This window comes from Corythoichthys intestinalis, chromosome 14 (genome assembly GCF_030265065.1).
Source record: "Corythoichthys intestinalis isolate RoL2023-P3 chromosome 14, ASM3026506v1, whole genome shotgun sequence".
Taxonomy (NCBI): domain Eukaryota; kingdom Metazoa; phylum Chordata; class Actinopteri; order Syngnathiformes; family Syngnathidae; genus Corythoichthys; species Corythoichthys intestinalis.
In genome coordinates, this window is record NC_080408.1 from 9,420,359 (window position 1) to 9,437,585 (window position 17,227).

The following is a 17,227-nucleotide window of genomic DNA, read 5'->3' on the forward strand; positions in this document are numbered from 1 at the left end:
GCGATCCAGGTTGGCTCTTTGACGTCGGTTGGCTCGGTTCGTCCGACTTCCTCCTTAGCAAGGTGGCGGCATGCATATAAGTACCGAAAGGCATTGGATGGCTTTTTGGGTACTTTTATTAACAAAACAAAAGCGTGTGGGGGGACAAAGCATTTTAAGCCTGCGCTAACTGCGCACTATCTCTACTGTCTACTCTCTCGCTCCCTCTCTCTGATTCGCTCGACCACTGTCTTCCTCACAGCTCAATCTGACAATGCCGGTCACATTGAAAATAACAGCGGCCCCTTGGGGGTGCCGGTAACACTTGCATCCACTCCACTTGTTTAGCTCTCAATATACTTCAAACGGCGCCATTGTAGTCTGTTCGCGGCAATGCTTGAGTGGTTCGTTCCGCGCATGCGTTAATTGCGTTAAATATTTTAACGTGATTAATTTAAAAAATTAATTACCGTCCGTTAACGCGTTAATTTTGACAGCCCTAATCTGAACCTTTTGGAAGTTCTCACATTTCTGCATAAAATCCCCATTAAATGTGAACTGGTCTTTGTCAAAATCACACAGACGAAAAAACAGTGACTGCTTTAACTAAAACCACCCAAACATCTACAGGTTTTCATATTTTATTGAGGATAGTATGCAATCAATGACAGAAGGGGGGGGGGGGGGGGGAATAAGTAAGTGAACCATCACATTTAATATTTTATGCCCCCCCCCCCCGCCCCCATTCCCTTTGGCAGCTATAACTTTAACCAGATAAAAGACCAAAACCTCCATCTGCTAATTTTTATTTTCCCTCATTTGCTCACATACTAAATGCCAAATCTGAATTTTAACTACTTAAGAACATAGGATGTATATTAAAATTGAAGTTAATGTAAACATTTACTTTTTTTTAATAATAAAGATATAAGTAACATACATTCAGAAAAATAAGTACAAATGGCATATTTTATGCAGAGTGAAATGGAATATATTTTGAAGATTGCGCAAACATTGACTTTTTTAATTCGTAAGGAAATGAACAAGTAGCCTAACATAAATAGACAAATATAAGTCCAAAGTGCACATTGACAGCTAAGATGTTCTGAACCTCCGCATCAGAGCAAATAAAACTAAATATGATGAATAAACCTCCTCAACTATTTCCCTACTCTTAAAGATTTGATCCATTTTCTGTTGCATTGCCCTTTTTTGTCACATCAATTCAACAAACTTTCTTTTTTTAAATTTTTTTTTTTGCTGTTCCAGAAAACATGCACATTTGAACCAATCAGAGCTAACTATCTCTGCTGATCAAATGTCACTATGTCAGCCAATTGAACGCAAAAATGAGTCCAGGCGTTTTGCTTTGCTGCGTGCATTCGCACATTGACGTGACTCATCGTCAGACTCAGATAACTGCAGCAGCTGGGGAAACCTCCATGCCGTCCGTGGAATAAAATAAATAAGAAATATCGGTGGAAACGGATTACGCTACACAAGCACTTTATTAAGCTTGTTGTTAACACTTGTGTATGTAAATCTGATGTTGGTAGATTGTTTTCTTATTGGAGATGAAATGCATGTGTGGCAGCTTAGCATTTATTTATTTATTTTTTACACAGCGTTTTGACAGTTGTCGTCATATTTTCGGAATCAAAGCACCATGTACCAGAACAGCATCCTAGCCCTGAATCTTATACCAGAACTGCGTTTTGGCCCTGAATCTTATACCGGAACTGCATTCCTGACCGTTCTGGCCCACTTTCACCACTGTGCTTATGCATGGAACCTCATTGAAGCTTGTGCTGTTTTTAACAGTGGCGGACTTGGCAATTTTGGGGCCTAAGGCGAACATATCCAGGGGCCCTCTTCATGAGTCAGGGGTTAAAAAGGTGAGAAGGGTGTGGAGGAAATATGTTCCGGTACACTAGGGCTGTCCTAAACGACAAATTTTCACCTGATTAGTCAACCGACTAGTTTTACGATCAGTCGACTAATCTAGTAATTTTCTTTTTTTTTTTTTACTAATTTAGCGATGAAATTGTTGTTGACGCTTATTAATTCACAAAACCATTTTGGAACTCTTAAATTCTTTATTAAAGTACAAATAATCATGTAAATAACAATAATTATTCACAAATAAACAATGAAGTTAAATGCTGATTGCATTTACTAGTGCAAAAGAATCGAAAGTCAACAGATTCAGAACACTGACATTCCACCATTATTCAAAACAATTCTTTAAAAAAATTCTAGCATTATTATTATAGTTTTCTACTACATGTAATAGTAGTATGATAATTATTCATTGCCAATCATATTTGTCATAGTGTCATTTGAAAGCTATTCTTAGATTAGAATCTGTATTCTGTAGTATTTACTCAACATATTATAATATTAATTCTGAAGTATGTGGGATTAACTCCATTTATTTATTTATTTTCGTTCGCTGTTAATGCTGTTAACCAGCTGTTGGGTATTATTGTATGACTAATTGGAACTGTACTGCATTTTTTCGCCACAGGGTGTGCTGTCGTGTATTTTATGTTCAGTGTGAAGAAGAAGAGGAAAGTTAAAAGGGGCATTAGAGGCCTGTTCACAACTTCTCCCTCACAGCACTTTGGCCCTCACGGAGAGCACGTTCGCTCATGTGTTCGACATAAACGATAATCGACGTGCAAAGTAGCAAGTGAGCTGTAAAAATAGCAAGCTTAGTGGCGTGAAAAATGCGGGAGAGCTAAGTGGAGCTAACGAACAGCTAAGCGGAGCTAAGCGATGCTAAACGGAGCTAGGCGAAGCTAAACGGCCGTAAATGAAGCTAAGCGACTGATATTCAGTCCGTCATCGTGGAACAGTCCATTGTAGTGCGTGTGTGTGGGGGAGATATGATATAAATGCAGCATTCAAATGGCTTTCTTTTTTTGTTTTGTTATTTTTTTGTTTGGTATGCTGACATAATTATACATGACGAATAGTTGGGTGTGCTCCTGGCTCCGGTGGCCCAAGCCCTTGCTCTTTGGGGCAAGGGCTGCTGGTTGGGGGCCCCCTACTGGTTGGGGGCCTAAGGCGATCGCCTACTTCGCCTGAATAGTAGATCCGCCCATGGCTGTTTATTATTATTATTATCATTTATTGTTGTGAATTTATTAGTGATTAAGTGTTGTATTAATAACATTACCCAAAACAGTAAAATCAAAGAACATAATAATAACAATAATTAACAGCCAATTGAGACAGTTTTTGAATAGCTCCTTGAAAAGAACTGATCCCAAAGAACAGGTGCGGCTGTTTCTCATGTCAAGGCAGAAGTTACGTGATTCGACATATCTCGCGAGAGTTGCAACATTCAAGCAACGTCATTTAATTTTCATAACTGTGAGTTTCATATCGCTCTAAATGAATGTATACTATGTGTTTATTCGATAAGTATATTAATAAAATAATTAAATATGTTTGAGATTTGTTTTTTGACATGTTTTGTTTGTTTCGTTTCCGTAAAGTTTAGTAAAAAAAAAAAAATAATTAAACTGTAGGTTCACGCTCTCGCCAAAAGATGGCGCAGACACGCTAACCACGTATTTTAGTAGTAGAAGAAGTATCGGTAGACGATGATGACAGATGTCGTCCTTTTGATTAAGAAAGAGAGCGCGCTGAAAACACCCGAGGGCCAAAATTACGGTCTGCCGGTTGTCGTGGGCTTCAGGGGAGCCGCGTGAGAAGGAGTGTACCGCTAAAGGCTGCTTTTGGACCGGGCAAAATGAAACGCTCCCCGCCGACGCCGGTCGAAGAAATGAATCATGGGACCACGTTGCTGTGGAAACGACGGTAACACGTTCCCCTTCACCCAGCATGTGCATTCCCCTTGGCTAAAAGCTGCTAGTGAAGAAAGAAAGTCCACCTTTGCTGCATGTTAGATGTAGTTTGATGTTTGTTACTAGTTCAATGCTAGTAGCAGGAATGCTAACGTCCCACCCATCAACGTGTACGTGACTGGTCATTAAACCCCCATCATCGCTTTACGGCATAAAAAGCTTGTCTCGTTAAAAAAAAATATTTTGTGAATTGTGAGCTGAGAATGAGCGGGATTTTGCATTAATACATAGAAACATTGAATCGCCCAGCCTTAACATGATGTCCCAGGATGCGTCCATACAGCTTGTGTGCCTTACAGCCAGCAGTGGTGTTCCCTTATTCACAAGAGGGGCTTCCAGGCAGCTTCCTTTCTCCATCATCGGCTCCCTGAATGGCGTTCATATGTTTGGAAGTGGACAAGGCGTGGTGTTGTCCAGTTGTGAGAGCAAAGGCGGTGGGAGAGTGGTATGGCGGGTTTTCCAGGACAGCATGATGCTTATTGCCGTAAGCACGGGACGGAGTGCTGACAGCAGCAGGGGGGAGCGTCTTCACCTCCAGCGCCTCCTGGAGAACATATGGAGCTGCATGGTGATGGTGCTCGGCCAAGACGAGCTGGCCAACATGAGGAACGTGGAGCGGCTTAAGAAGGACCTGCGCTCGTGCTTCGGCCTCATCGATGAGCTGTTAGAGGAGCGGCGCCCTGAGTTCCTAGGCAATCTGACGCACTGTGCTGACTGTCTGCTCCCCTCGAACCCGGCCCCGCTCCAGGAGGCTTTAGAGGGCTTCACCAAAGCTGCCGAGAGTGAGTTCGGCTGCCTTCTGATTCATGGGCGGGTCGCCGCCGCCACGGAGATGTGGTGGCGCTTAGCCCCGCAGGAAATTGTCCTGCTTTCAGCTTTGATCCGAGTTCTTTCAGACTCTGCTGCCGTCTCTTGCGACTGCCCGGTGTTTCTCCCTCAAGGCAGCCCAACCGTGGCTCACCGTCTCCTCCGATTCCAGCTGCTTCGAGGAATCGACGTGTGCGTGCTGTGCGGACCTACGCCTTCCCTGCACGACGTAGAGAGCAGCCTGGTGGGTCACTTCTGGTCCCCCCTTGTGGACACTTTGAGAGATTGCCTCGCTGTCGGAGAGCGCCGCCTTCCCCCATCCGTCTCGTTACGCCCCGACGTCCTGGCGTTCCTCCTTATCAATCGTGAGAACCATCGCTCTGTCTCCGGCGTGCTCACCCCGTCGAGCATTCGGCCTAAAGATGAGCCAACCTTGCCATCTGGCCCGCGCTGCTGGGAGCTTCTGAAACTTTTCTACATTTTCTGTGTAACACGCTACTTCAAGCAGGATGGAACTGAGGCTGCTTTGGAGGACCAGAAGGAGGGGAACACAGAGGACTTTGTTCATGGATTCTCTCACCAGCCACTTCAGTGCTATTTGGTCACAGATGAGTGTAAAAGTTTTGCACTCCAGACACCGCAACATCAACTTTTCCTACTTGCACCGCTTACGGCGCCGACATTTGCCCTCAACAGCATCGCCAAACAAACTCTCACGAGTATTACTGCTGCTACTGGTTTTTAATAGGGGTGTGACAATATATCGAAATGGTGATACAGTGCCCTCCATAATTATTGGCACCCCTGGTTAAGATGTGTTTTTTAGCTTCTAATAATTTTTTTAAAAATTCAAATAATATGGGACCTTAATGGAAGAAAAGAGAAAAATCCAACCTTCAATACAAGTGCATGTATCCAGTGGGGAAAAAATCCCACATGAAGAAATAATTATTTGACATCAAATAATATGTGTCACAATTATTAGCACCCCTGGTGTTAATACTTGGTACAACCCCCTTTTGCCAGCAAAACAAGGTCTGGGGACTGAAATGGCCATGGGAGGAGCTTGATTTTGTCTCATCCTCTGTGGGACCATGGCCCCCAACAAAATGTTTAATGCATACGAAATGTGAATGGCTTCACCTTGCTGGTGTAAAACTGGTCTTTTGGAAGTTGCGCAAGTTGACCCATTCTTCACATTTTTTTCCTCCGAGTTTTTGGTTTCAGGAAACGTATGAAGAAAACATCCTTCATATGTCGTAATGTCTAGAGTCATTTCTACAAGTTCCATAGCAGCAGGGTTTGATCGGCATGTTCTTTTTTGAAACATTACCGGAGAAAAGAAGCAGAAATAACATGGATTGTATGCGATGGCGCGTCTGTAACGACCCACAGCGACGTACGGTCTAAAAATAGCATTCGTGCGATACTCTATTTCAGTTGAAGTTCTTAATTTTCACATTTCTTTGGAAAATCTACAAGTTCCATAGCAGCAGCAGGGTTTGATCGGCGTGTTCTTTTTTTTTTTTTGAAAGATTACTGGAGAAAAGAAGCAGAAATAACATGGATTGTATGCGAGGGCGTGTCTATAACGACCCACCGCGACCTACAGTCTAAAAATAGCATTCGTGCAGTACTCTATATCAGTTGAAGTTCTTATTTTTCACATTTCTTTGGAAAACCTTGAAGTTGTTACATTTATCATCGTTATAGCATCCAGTGGAAAATCAAGTAGCCTTAATATGTGAAGTCCACGACATACCTTTTGGGATACAAAGTATCACGAATTACGATAAATCATGATTTCGATAGTTTGTCACACCCCTACAGTTTTTTACACTCCAGTTGAGGCACACAACTAATACAATTGCACATCCTGTGGATTAACACTCAAGGCTGCTAACTCATTCACTACCAAACATCATGTCACAAGACATTCGTTTTTCAAGAGCCACAGAATATTGTGTTCTATGACTACATGAACACAGAATTTACAAAAAGAAAGATTATTGTCCCATCTTACATCATATAAAAAGTTATGTTTTTACTCTTTCGTTTTTCATAAACAACATTGTTTGTGCATCTTTGGTAGTGAATGAGTAAACTGTATTGTTGATGGAACCTCTTATATTTTTCCCATTGTTTGTGTCCTTTGTTATCATTGTCTCTGTACGCTAAGATACTGTAATTTCACTATCATTTACTAGTTATTGAAGATGCACATTTCAAAAAAGGAGCGGTTTCTTTTTTTTTTTATCAGCCCCCCTTTTTTAAAAAATATATATTGACCTGTTTTTTTTGTGAGCCATAGTTATTTGTTTTCCATGCTTGCATTGTTAAATAATTAGTTTTCCATATTCATTCATTTACCGTAGACGTTGCAATTTTTTTGTCGTAATGTGTTTACCGTTTCAAATATTGACCATGAGAAATGTTGTTTGCAAGCGGCAGAGTATTGACAACTTCTAATTCTTTGTTAATATATACTTCATATTTAAATTAAATGTTTAACTCTGCTGTAGTTTCTTATGGTTTTGTTGCGCATTCTTTAAAACTACCAGTAAAAAAACACACGATTTCTTTGGGCTTGATTGCCCCACCCAATTTGTATCCCCTTTATTCGAATTTTTTTTTTTTCAAATTCATGCCATGTCCCTCATAATTTAAGTCTAAACAAACTTTTCTTTAACATATTCATTCATCTGTGTATAGTAGGGCTGCAGCTATCGATGATTTTAGTAGTCTATTAATCAACTAGTTAGTTCGAATAATCGAGTAATTGGATTAGGAACATTTTATGTGTTGCAGAATAAATTTTAGCAGATGTATAACAAAGGCATTAAATGCGAATACAAAATAATATTCCAGAGTATTTTTCAACCTATGCAGAATTGGCTTTTTAATGAAAAATAAAATACCAGAGCTTAGCCTCAAATGGTATGAAAAAAAAAATGATGATTTGGGTACAACAAGAGAACAATTGGCTAACTTGCATCGCAAAAGTCCGCTAGCTTAAATGCTATAAAATGATAACTTTTTTTTATTTTTTTTATCACAATGCTCTTAACAAATCGTTCAAACATATATTCCCACAAAAAAAAAAAAATCATAAAAAGAAACATATTTGCTCAAACAAAAAATTACCTTATGCTGCTCTTAACAGGGAGCAGCTGGATTCAGCCATGTTAAATGAGTTATGTCATATTCACTGATGCCACAAGAGGGCAGTGTATCCGCCCAAATCATTAAAAATAAATACAAACACTTTCAAAACAAACCACTCGAATTAAACGAATACTCAAAGCAGCAAATTTTGATTTGAAGCTTTTTTTCTAATCGAATTACTCAACTTAATCGATTAATCGTTGCAGCATTAGTGTATAGCATCCAAATCACTTCTTGTTTGAAGTCGCTAAAGCATGAACGACAAAGTAAAAATGCTCCCTTCCAAACGGTAACCACATATGCCACATATACTAGTCGCAATATAATGACCAGCAAGTGCTAATTTACGGATACTAAAGCTTAAATGTATTTATATTATTTTTAGTATGATCAGTATGGATAGACATAATATAGTATGCTGCTTGTATAAAATAATGTGAAGAGTGTAACGGTAAAATGCAAATGCAGGCCATTGTTTCACTCCGGTGTTTTTTAAAGACGGAATTAACCTTTGATTTGTAATTTGCTCCATTTTGAATACGACGTCAAAGAAATTATGGTTATATTAGATTGGTTTTGTCAAGATAAAACCAGCCAAAGCTCAGTCCTAAACCCAACGAAAATGTAGCATACATACATCATAGTATTAAACACCTGGAGATCTGTTGTATAGATGGGTTGGAAAAAATTAACGACTGACAAATTATCATTAAATCATAGTGACGGAGATAGACCATTGAAACAGACGGTGATGGCGGTAGCTGTCCAATCCATTTGAACTGAGAGAGGCTTCAGCACTTCATTTTTAAATTGTATTTATTTTTTATTGGAAAAAAAAAAGCTTCAGCACTTCATTTTTACATTAAATGTTCAAATTGCAGAAGTTTTTTTTTTTGGTTGGTATTTTAATATTTATGTATTCATAATATTGAGGATAGTTATCAAGAACCCTGGAAAGATGCTACATAAATGGATAAAGCTTTTACACTGGTCTTGGTAAATGTTGGAAAAGAAAACGTAAAATTAAAATTTTTTTTCTTTGAATGAATTTTTTAAATGAATAGAGTGCAACAATTAATCGACAACTAATCGATTGGCAAATTAATCGACAATTTTGATATCCGATTAATTGTTTCGGGCTTTCTTCAACTTAAACTTGTCTAAATTCTTGAAATTATAACATATATACAATTTCTCAGTTGTAAATATGAACATATTTCTTCATGATATTGTAAGTCAAAGTAGGACATGAACAAAAAATCTGCTTTTACTTTGGAAAACAACAATTCAAATTTTTGCCAATTTTCGGACATCTTACTGTCTAAACCGGCTTCTTAATAAGGCTGCAACAACTAATCAATTAAATCAATTAAAATCAATGAATGAGTTGCCAACGAATTTGATCATTTATTTTTGCCGACACCTATGAGCAGTCCCGTTTGGGTCCTTGTGTGTAATGTGAGGTTGCGCACGCGTGTCAGTGACTATACCAAGAGAGAGAGTTCACTGCTACATTCAGGTTGGGTTGCTGAATTAGTAATATTACAAAGTGTCTTTAGTGTTGTTAGATTTAGTGTGGCTCTGTCAGAGGTAAGTAAATGAAGCCAATTGTATTTTTTGTATTCTTTGTTGATGAGACGTTACTACTGAGCACAGAGCATTCAGCTAGTTAGCGATTATGCTAATCAGTGTCCTAAGTATCCGTTTGTATTATGTTTTGGAGTATATATATATATATATATATATATTTTTTTTTTTTTTGACAGCCCTATTAGGGAAGGGCAATTTTAGTTTCAAATGATTTTTTTCTTTGATTGAAAATATTTTTTTTGATTGAAGCAACTTTTTTGGGATTGAATGATTTAGACACCAATGTCCTACCCATAATACTAGTATGGCCCAAACACAAAAAGGATTACGTCAAAGAGAAATTTTTCAATGCAAATTAAGTGTTCAAATTAGGGCTGTCAAAATTATCGCGTTAGCGGGCGGTAATTAATTTTTTTAATTAATCACGTTAAAATATTTGATGCAATTAACGCACATGTCCTGCTCAGACAGATTTAAATGACAGTAGAGTGAAATGCCCATTTTTTAATTGTGTTTTATGGAATTTTGCTGCCCTCTGCTGGCGCTTGGGTGCGACTGATTTTATAGGTTTCAGCACCCATGAGCATTGTGTAAGTAATTATTGACATCAACAATGGCAGGTTACTAGTTTATTTTTTGATTGGAAGTTTTACAAATTTTATTTAAAAAAAAAAAAAACATTAAGAGGGTTTTTAACATAAAATTTCTATAACTTGTACTAACATTTATCTTTTAAGAACTACAAGTCTTTCTATCCATGGATCACTTTAACAGAATGTTAATAATGTTAATGCCATCTTATTGATTTATTGTTATAATAAACAAATACAGTCCTTATATACCGTATGTTGAATGTATATATCCATCTTGTGTCTTATCTTTCCATTCCAACAATTTATTTTACAGAATATATATATAATTAACAGAAAAATATGGCATATTTTATAGATGTGATTAATTGCGATTAATTATGATTAATTGATTTTTAAGCTGTAATTAACTCAATTAAAATTTTTAATCGTTTAACAGCCCTAGTTCAAATGCAAAATTTTCAATCTCAAATATTTTTTCGCATTCAAAAACTTTTTCTATGATTCGATTTTTTTTTTAATATTTTTTTTTTTTTTTTTTTTTTTTAAGTTTTTTGAGTTTCCAATTCATTTTTGCATTCAAAAATTGTTTTTGATTGAAGCAACTTTTTTTTGGTTGAAAATATATATTTTGATTGAAGCAATTTTTTTTTTTTTTTTTATTGAAGCAACTTTTTTTGATTGAATAATAAAGACACAAATCTACCTCCACATGGTTCCACCCAGGGGATACAATTTTTGACCGGGGTAACTACATTGGCACGACACGGGTGGGCGTACCATATTCAATGGATGACGATCTTGGCGAAAAGTATTGCCTAAGCAGCCTGATTTAGAATTCCCCTCAAGAATGATGGGAAACAAAAAGCACTCATTGTTAACTTATTCAGTGGCGCCTCCAGAAATTTTTCATAGGGGTGGCCAGATGGGGCCACTTAAAATCATGGGGTGGCCTAAACTAAAAGCTATCATTTCAGGTTTTCATTATATTATTGCAGTAAAAAGGTCAGGGGAAAACTATCAGAAAGACTTAAGGACACGGCTACTGATATACTTTGGTGTATTGTGTAATATTTGATGTTACTAATGATTTAATGTGCATAGTCCGTAACTGTCCAGTTAACATTTTGAGTTCCACAACAAATCTGTTTTATTTTGTTATGTATATATTAGGCATAAGGTGTACATTTAACTAGGGCTGTCAAACGATTAAAATTTTTAATCGAGTTAATCACAGCTTAAAAATTAATTAATCGTAATTAATCGCAATTCAAACCATCTCTAAAATATGCCATATTTTTCTGTAAATTATTGTTGGAATGGAAAGACAAGACGGATATACTGTATACATTCAACATACTGTACATAAGTACTGTATTTGTTTATTATAACAATAAATCCACAAGATGGCATGAACATTATTAACATTCTTTCTGTGAAAGGAATCCACGGATAGAAAGACAGGTAATTCTTAAAGGATGAATGTGAGTTTGTATATTGTGACTAAACATTGCCATCTAGTGTATTTGTTGAGCTTTCAGTAAATGATACAGTAGCGACTTAACTGTTCTGCCCAAATGCATGATGGGAAGTGGTGCAACCATGACTGTGTGTGGTGGCTGCAAATGCTATATCTTCTCTACGTTGGGTACACTACAGGGTGTTAAGAAAAAGACTCCTGTCATTCTTCCCCACGTCGCTTCCCACAATATTTATGGTTGCTGTGGAGAGATGACAAAGCTTTTGCCAATTAAAAGCACCAATGAACGCTTTTAGCTACTCCACTCACTTGACAGAACTGCCTCTTATCTCTGTATAGAAGTAAAACGGCGTCATTGTAGGCTGTTTGCGGCAATGCGTGAATGAGTCGTACTGCGAATGCATTGTGATAAATATTTTCACGTGATTCATTTTAAAAAATTAATTACCGCCCGATAATGCGATACATTTGACAGCCCTACATTTAACAAAACAAAATAAATGCATTCATTTGGGATGAAATGCATAACTGATGCTACAACAATCTAACGATATACTGGCAAGTGGGCGGGGTGGCCAACCAATTTATAGGGGTGGCCGTGGCCACCCCCTGGTGGCGCCACGGAACTTATTATAATAAATATTCTTGTAAATTAATTTTATTGCCGACACTGCGTTTCAGGGTCATCCACATGTTGTCCCCCCCTGCGCCAAAAGTCAAACTCCGCCTATGGTAACCAAAAGTTGTTCAACTCAAGCTTAAAACATTATCAAATACATATTGACATAGCAACGTTAAACGGAATTAATTTACCGGTAAAACTGGTTTTACGCGGGGACCTCACGAAAAATGAACATGTGACACATTTTGGACCCCCAGCAGCTTTTATTTGAATAAAAAGGGGTGAGTCCAAAAAAAGGAGGATCGTCCCTCCTTGTCTAATGTTGTATTTGGGTAAAAAATCCTTCACTGTCTCCTCAATGGTGCTTGAATCTGTCTGTCTGTGAGTCGCGCACAGCCTTGACGCCACGTCAAGCCGGATCCAAAACTTGTGCAGAACCGAGCCCGGTGCGTTGGAAGGGGAGGGATAACAGACAAAAAGTTAGGGGGAGGGATACACTTGCTTGAAAGCGATGCCATGTGTGCAGAGTCAAATACAACTCCCCCCCCCTTTTTTTTCCCAAAAAAGAAAAAAAATCCACACGGTGGATGCTTGGGAACATCTCGGAGATTCTCTTTTTAACCAGTTTGGACTTTCACCCGATTGAAGTCCATAAGGGACTTTCGGTCAAAGTGGCGGCTGCACTTGCTCTGCTTATCGTTGAAAACTTGACTAAAACTTATCAAGAACATGGCAGCAGCGACGATAGGGAGGCTGTCAACCGGCAGAGTTGTCCGCTTCAGTTTGACTGGAAGTCGGGCTGAAGCGTTAGCCGCTAGCGGTGTCGGCGTACCAACGGTGCGTTCACTGACCTCTTCCCCTCTGTCCGTCAGAGCTATGTCCGGCCTGAGTGCCACGCGCTGCGGGCTACCCAAGGAGAGCGTGGCCGAGAATGGAGCCTCGCCTCGGGGCAAGGTGCTGACCATCGACACCATGAACCCAACGGTGAAGATGGTGGAGTACGCCGTGCGGGGGCCTATCGTGCAGCGTGCTGTGGAGTTGGAGAAGGAGCTCTCCGAGGTAAGTCATCCTTATTTTTTAATCCTTACCGTGTCAATTTCGGAGGGAATGAAACTTTTTCGGACGAACGTGAATACATCGGTCATATGGTTACATACACCCGCTCAAAAGGTGAAAACATGATCATGTTCACTTTTGTTGACAGAATTTTTTTTATGAATGATACATAGGCCTACTCATAGTGTTATTGTTATATATTTGTTGACATTGAATTAGTTTTGAGTAAGACTAAGCTGGGGCGTTGTTAGTCATTTGACATTAATTAAACTCATTATTATTGTAATGTCTTTGATGTGGTTAAAAGATGCTGGCGATTGCTGGTGACAATTCAAGTTGCTTTGGTAAAATGAATGCAGGAGCTGCTGTTGGCCACAGCTCACATTCAATCACTCAGCACACTCTTATGTTGCACCGACGTTCCTGCTTAAATGTCCCTTTGTGTCTTCATGTTCAAACACAAAGCAAAGATATTACAGTATGTACTGTTTTAACTATGAAGTGTGAATTTGGGAAAAGATGGCTTTCATTTGCTAAATTCTTTCATTTCCATCTTAACATTAATATCCAGGGGTGAAAGTTGGCCAGAACAGTCAGGAACGCAGTTCCTGTATAAGATTCAGGACCTGAACGCAGTTCCGGTGTTGTGCCGAAAAATGCCCCCCCCCGTGTGAAATGTCCCCCCTGACGGGAGCGCTTATTTATGAGCCTTTTTGAGGTGAAAACGTCAAATGTTTTCATGGACGCATTACAGTAATTGATTTACGACTGTAAAATCAGTTTTAAATAAATAAATGACATAAAATACTAGTACTGTATTTTGGTAACAAATCGTGGACTGAGCCACATAACCATCTTTGAACAGAAATGTATTAGTCTACAGGTTTTCACGACCATATCCCAATGACAATCACACAGGTATGACATTAGTTCAAGCAGAGTAAAATATTACATATTCACAGTACAAGATTTATTAGTTCAAGCAGAGTAAAATAATACATATTCATAGTACAAGATGTATTAGTTCAAGCAGAGTGAAGTAATACATGTTCACAGTACAAGAAAGTCATTTCCGTGTCCATCGATTGGTAAGAAAAAGCTGTTTGTACGAGTGACGTGTGACGTGTGGGTGCTCCAATCAGGGGGGACATTTCACGCGGGGGGGACATTTTTCAGCACAACACCGGTATAAGATTCAGGGCCGGAATGCTGTTCCGGTACACGGTGCTTTGATTCCAAAATATGACGACAACAGTCAAAACGCTATGTTAAAAAAAAAAAAATGCTAAGCTGCCACACATGCATTTCATCTCCAAGAAGAAAACAATCTACCAACATCAGATTTACATACACAAGTGTTAACAACAAGCATAATAAAGTGCTTGTGTAGCGTAAACCGTTTCCACCAATACTTATTATTTATTTTATTCCACGGACGGTATGGAGGTTTCCCCAGCTGCTGCAGTTATCTGAGTCTGATGATGATGAGTCACATCAATGTGCGAATGCACGCAACAAAGCAAAACGCCTGGACTCATTCATCCGTTCAATTGGCTGACATGCTGACATGTGATCAGCAGAGATAGTTAGCTCTGATTGGTTCAAATATGCATGTTTTCTGGAACAGCTAAAAAAAAAAAAACGTTGAATTGATGCGACAAAAAAGGGCGATGCAACATAGAATGGATCAAATCTTTAAGAGCAATGAAAGAGTGGAGGAGGCTTATTTATCATTTTTTTATGTGCTCTGATGGGGAGGTTCAGAACATCTTAGCTGTCAGTGTGCACTTTGGACTTATATTTGTTCATTTATGTTAGGCTACTTCTTCATTTCCTTACGATTTAAAAAAGTCTGTTTGCGCGATCTTCAAAATATATCCCATTTCACTCTGGATAATATAAGTCATTTGTACTAATGAAGATCGATACCAAAATATCGATATTTCAATCCAGCGCGTTGAGTTTTAGGTATCGATGCCCAAGCAAAAGTATCGATATTTGGAATTAATATACAGTATTATATTTTCTTTGTCTATTTTTTTGGCTATATTTTTGTGCAAACTTTTTGTACGACTTTTCCCTTTCGTGTTCTACGCGCACGTAAGCAGTGCACGCACATAAGCAGTGCACCGGCGTCTGCTCCCGCCCCCATTTACGTCCTTATCCTGTGTATCGATCAGCATGCTTTTCCTCCGCCCCTCTCACGAGGCACCAACACAGCCACAACAATAAATTGGAAGCTGGTAGGCTGGTAGCATGGCTGCGGCATTGACAACGGAACGTAAAAGAAGTCTGGTTTAGACATATTTCAATTCAATAAATAGCAACGAGGCTAAGTGCACCGTTTGTGCCAAAACTGTCAGATATTGTGGTAATACCACAAACCTCCCGAAACACCTTAAAAACGTGCATCCCGAAGCACATGACGAATTAAATGAAAAACGTGCCGCTCAAGCTGAGGAGGACACGAGAAAAAAGACCACGCCGCCGGAGCAAAAGCAAAGCTCTTTAGAAGTAGCGTTTGCGAAAGGCAGGACTTATCCAGGTAACGTAGGTGCTATTAGATAATCAGAGACGATACAAGCATTAGTGGCTGATGTGCAATATGAAACGATAAATATGGCGTTTTTTCATCTTACATAAAAATAACTTTGCAGCACCATTGAATATGCTTTGTAATGGAAAGTTATAGCTACATCTTGTTTGTGAAAAGCAAAGTTCATTCTGCATTATATAAAAAAGGTAAAATGACCATAGTGACATATTTAACAGTGAAGTATTACTGTAACCTAAATTTGAGTCTCCATTTTATTAATTTGTGATACAATGAGGACTAATCAGCCCACATCACATTCCATAGGATAGTCAAGTGAACTCATAGCAAGCAAGTTGGGTATAAAAAAAATATATAAGTTATTACTTAACATTTTAAATAGACACATCTCCGCTTACTGAATTTCTAATATTAACTATTATTCCTTTTTTTTTTTTTTTTTTTTAATTGCAAGTGACTATTGTTTATTGGATTTGTTTTTAATGATCTACTATTAGAAGGCAGTAACATGCTACTATTAATTTGTTCTTTAATTAGATCAAAAATGTTTAACTTAGGTAGATTAAAATTTGATCAAATACAACGTGTAGCAGGGAAATGTTCTGCGTACATGAATTTAAGGGTCAGGGTTAAAGAGTGAGACTGACTAATCAGATTTTGTTGTTGATGGATTGGTTTGTGAGTTTGTAGGGGAACTGCTTTGCTAGTTATTAAAAGCAGCAGTTTTTCCATTGCAATGCATATTTGACACAAAGAGACTTTTAATAGTTTTTGAGTGCTTGCTGTAGTTGTACATTAGATATTATCAGAATGGCTGAGAACTCTGCAGGGTTGTGTATATAAATATTCGAGCTGAAACGAATACTCGAGCAACTCGAGTAACTCGAGTTTAAAAACTGATCCGAGTAATTTTATTCACCTCGAGTAATCGTTTATTTTGACAGCTCTAAGCATCACGTTTTGCTCGGACTACTTTTAATGCGGGACAGCGCGCTGATGTCACGTGCGTAGAGGAAGAAGCAAAAAAAAAAAAACTTACTGCAGCCGACAACCGCTACAAACGACGCCGACGTTGCTAAATACTAGCCCGCACATGCTACATTAGTTGCAGGTAGCGTCCAATGAGTCTCATAGAGATCACATGTATGTTGAACTAGATGCTCAATGACAGACTAGGCCGCGTTAGCAAACAGCCGCCATCTTAAAGCAGTAGAGCGCTAAGCGCTAATAAAGAGCGCTAAGCGCTGATATAGAAGATTAACGTTACTGTCACTACTAGCTCACCTTACGTTAGCCCTGCGGAGGGCTAGGTTTCAATTAATTAAGGCCACTTTCGATGCGTGGCTAACGTATCTTACATACAGGCTTTAACATAACATAGCGTTGTGGAGTGATGAGGGTGTCAAATAAAAACTCAATAATGCTAACTATCAATTTTAGCTCAGTAGTCATTGCTGGATAAAACACCAAGTAGCACTAGTCCCTAATGTGCTCCAATACAGCCTGTAT

General features: G+C 38.7%; 2 protein-coding genes across 5 annotated transcripts in view; both read left to right on the forward strand.

The window, feature by feature from the left end:
* Positions 1-3,566: 3,566 nt before the first annotated feature.
* Positions 3,567-17,227, forward strand: part of LOC130930198 (alanine aminotransferase 2-like) — a 72,739-nt gene continuing 59,078 nt past the window's right edge. For 2 of the 4 annotated variants that reach the window (XR_009067009.1, XM_057857980.1), the window contains exon 1: positions 12,601-13,167. Coding sequence is in view for 3 of the 4 variants with exons in the window: in XM_057857980.1 (XP_057713963.1) it covers positions 12,838-13,167 (330 nt within the window). In the remaining variant the exon portion in view is untranslated. Of the gene's footprint in view, positions 3,808-12,399; positions 12,555-12,600; positions 13,168-17,227 lie in introns of those variants that run through there. The other 2 variants (XM_057857981.1, XM_057857982.1) reach the window with 2 other exon arrangements.
* fuz (fuzzy planar cell polarity protein) lies at positions 3,816-8,648 on the forward strand. Its single transcript, XM_057857983.1, has one exon. The coding sequence runs from the start codon at positions 4,111-4,113 to the stop codon at positions 5,404-5,406; it is 1,296 nt and encodes a 431-aa protein (XP_057713966.1). The 5' UTR covers positions 3,816-4,110; the 3' UTR covers positions 5,407-8,648.

Excerpts from the sequence above, each read along its gene's own strand:
- fuz (XM_057857983.1), top strand. The coding sequence starts at position 4,111 with ATGATGTCCCAGGATGCGTCCATACAGCTTGTGTGCCTTACAGCCAGC.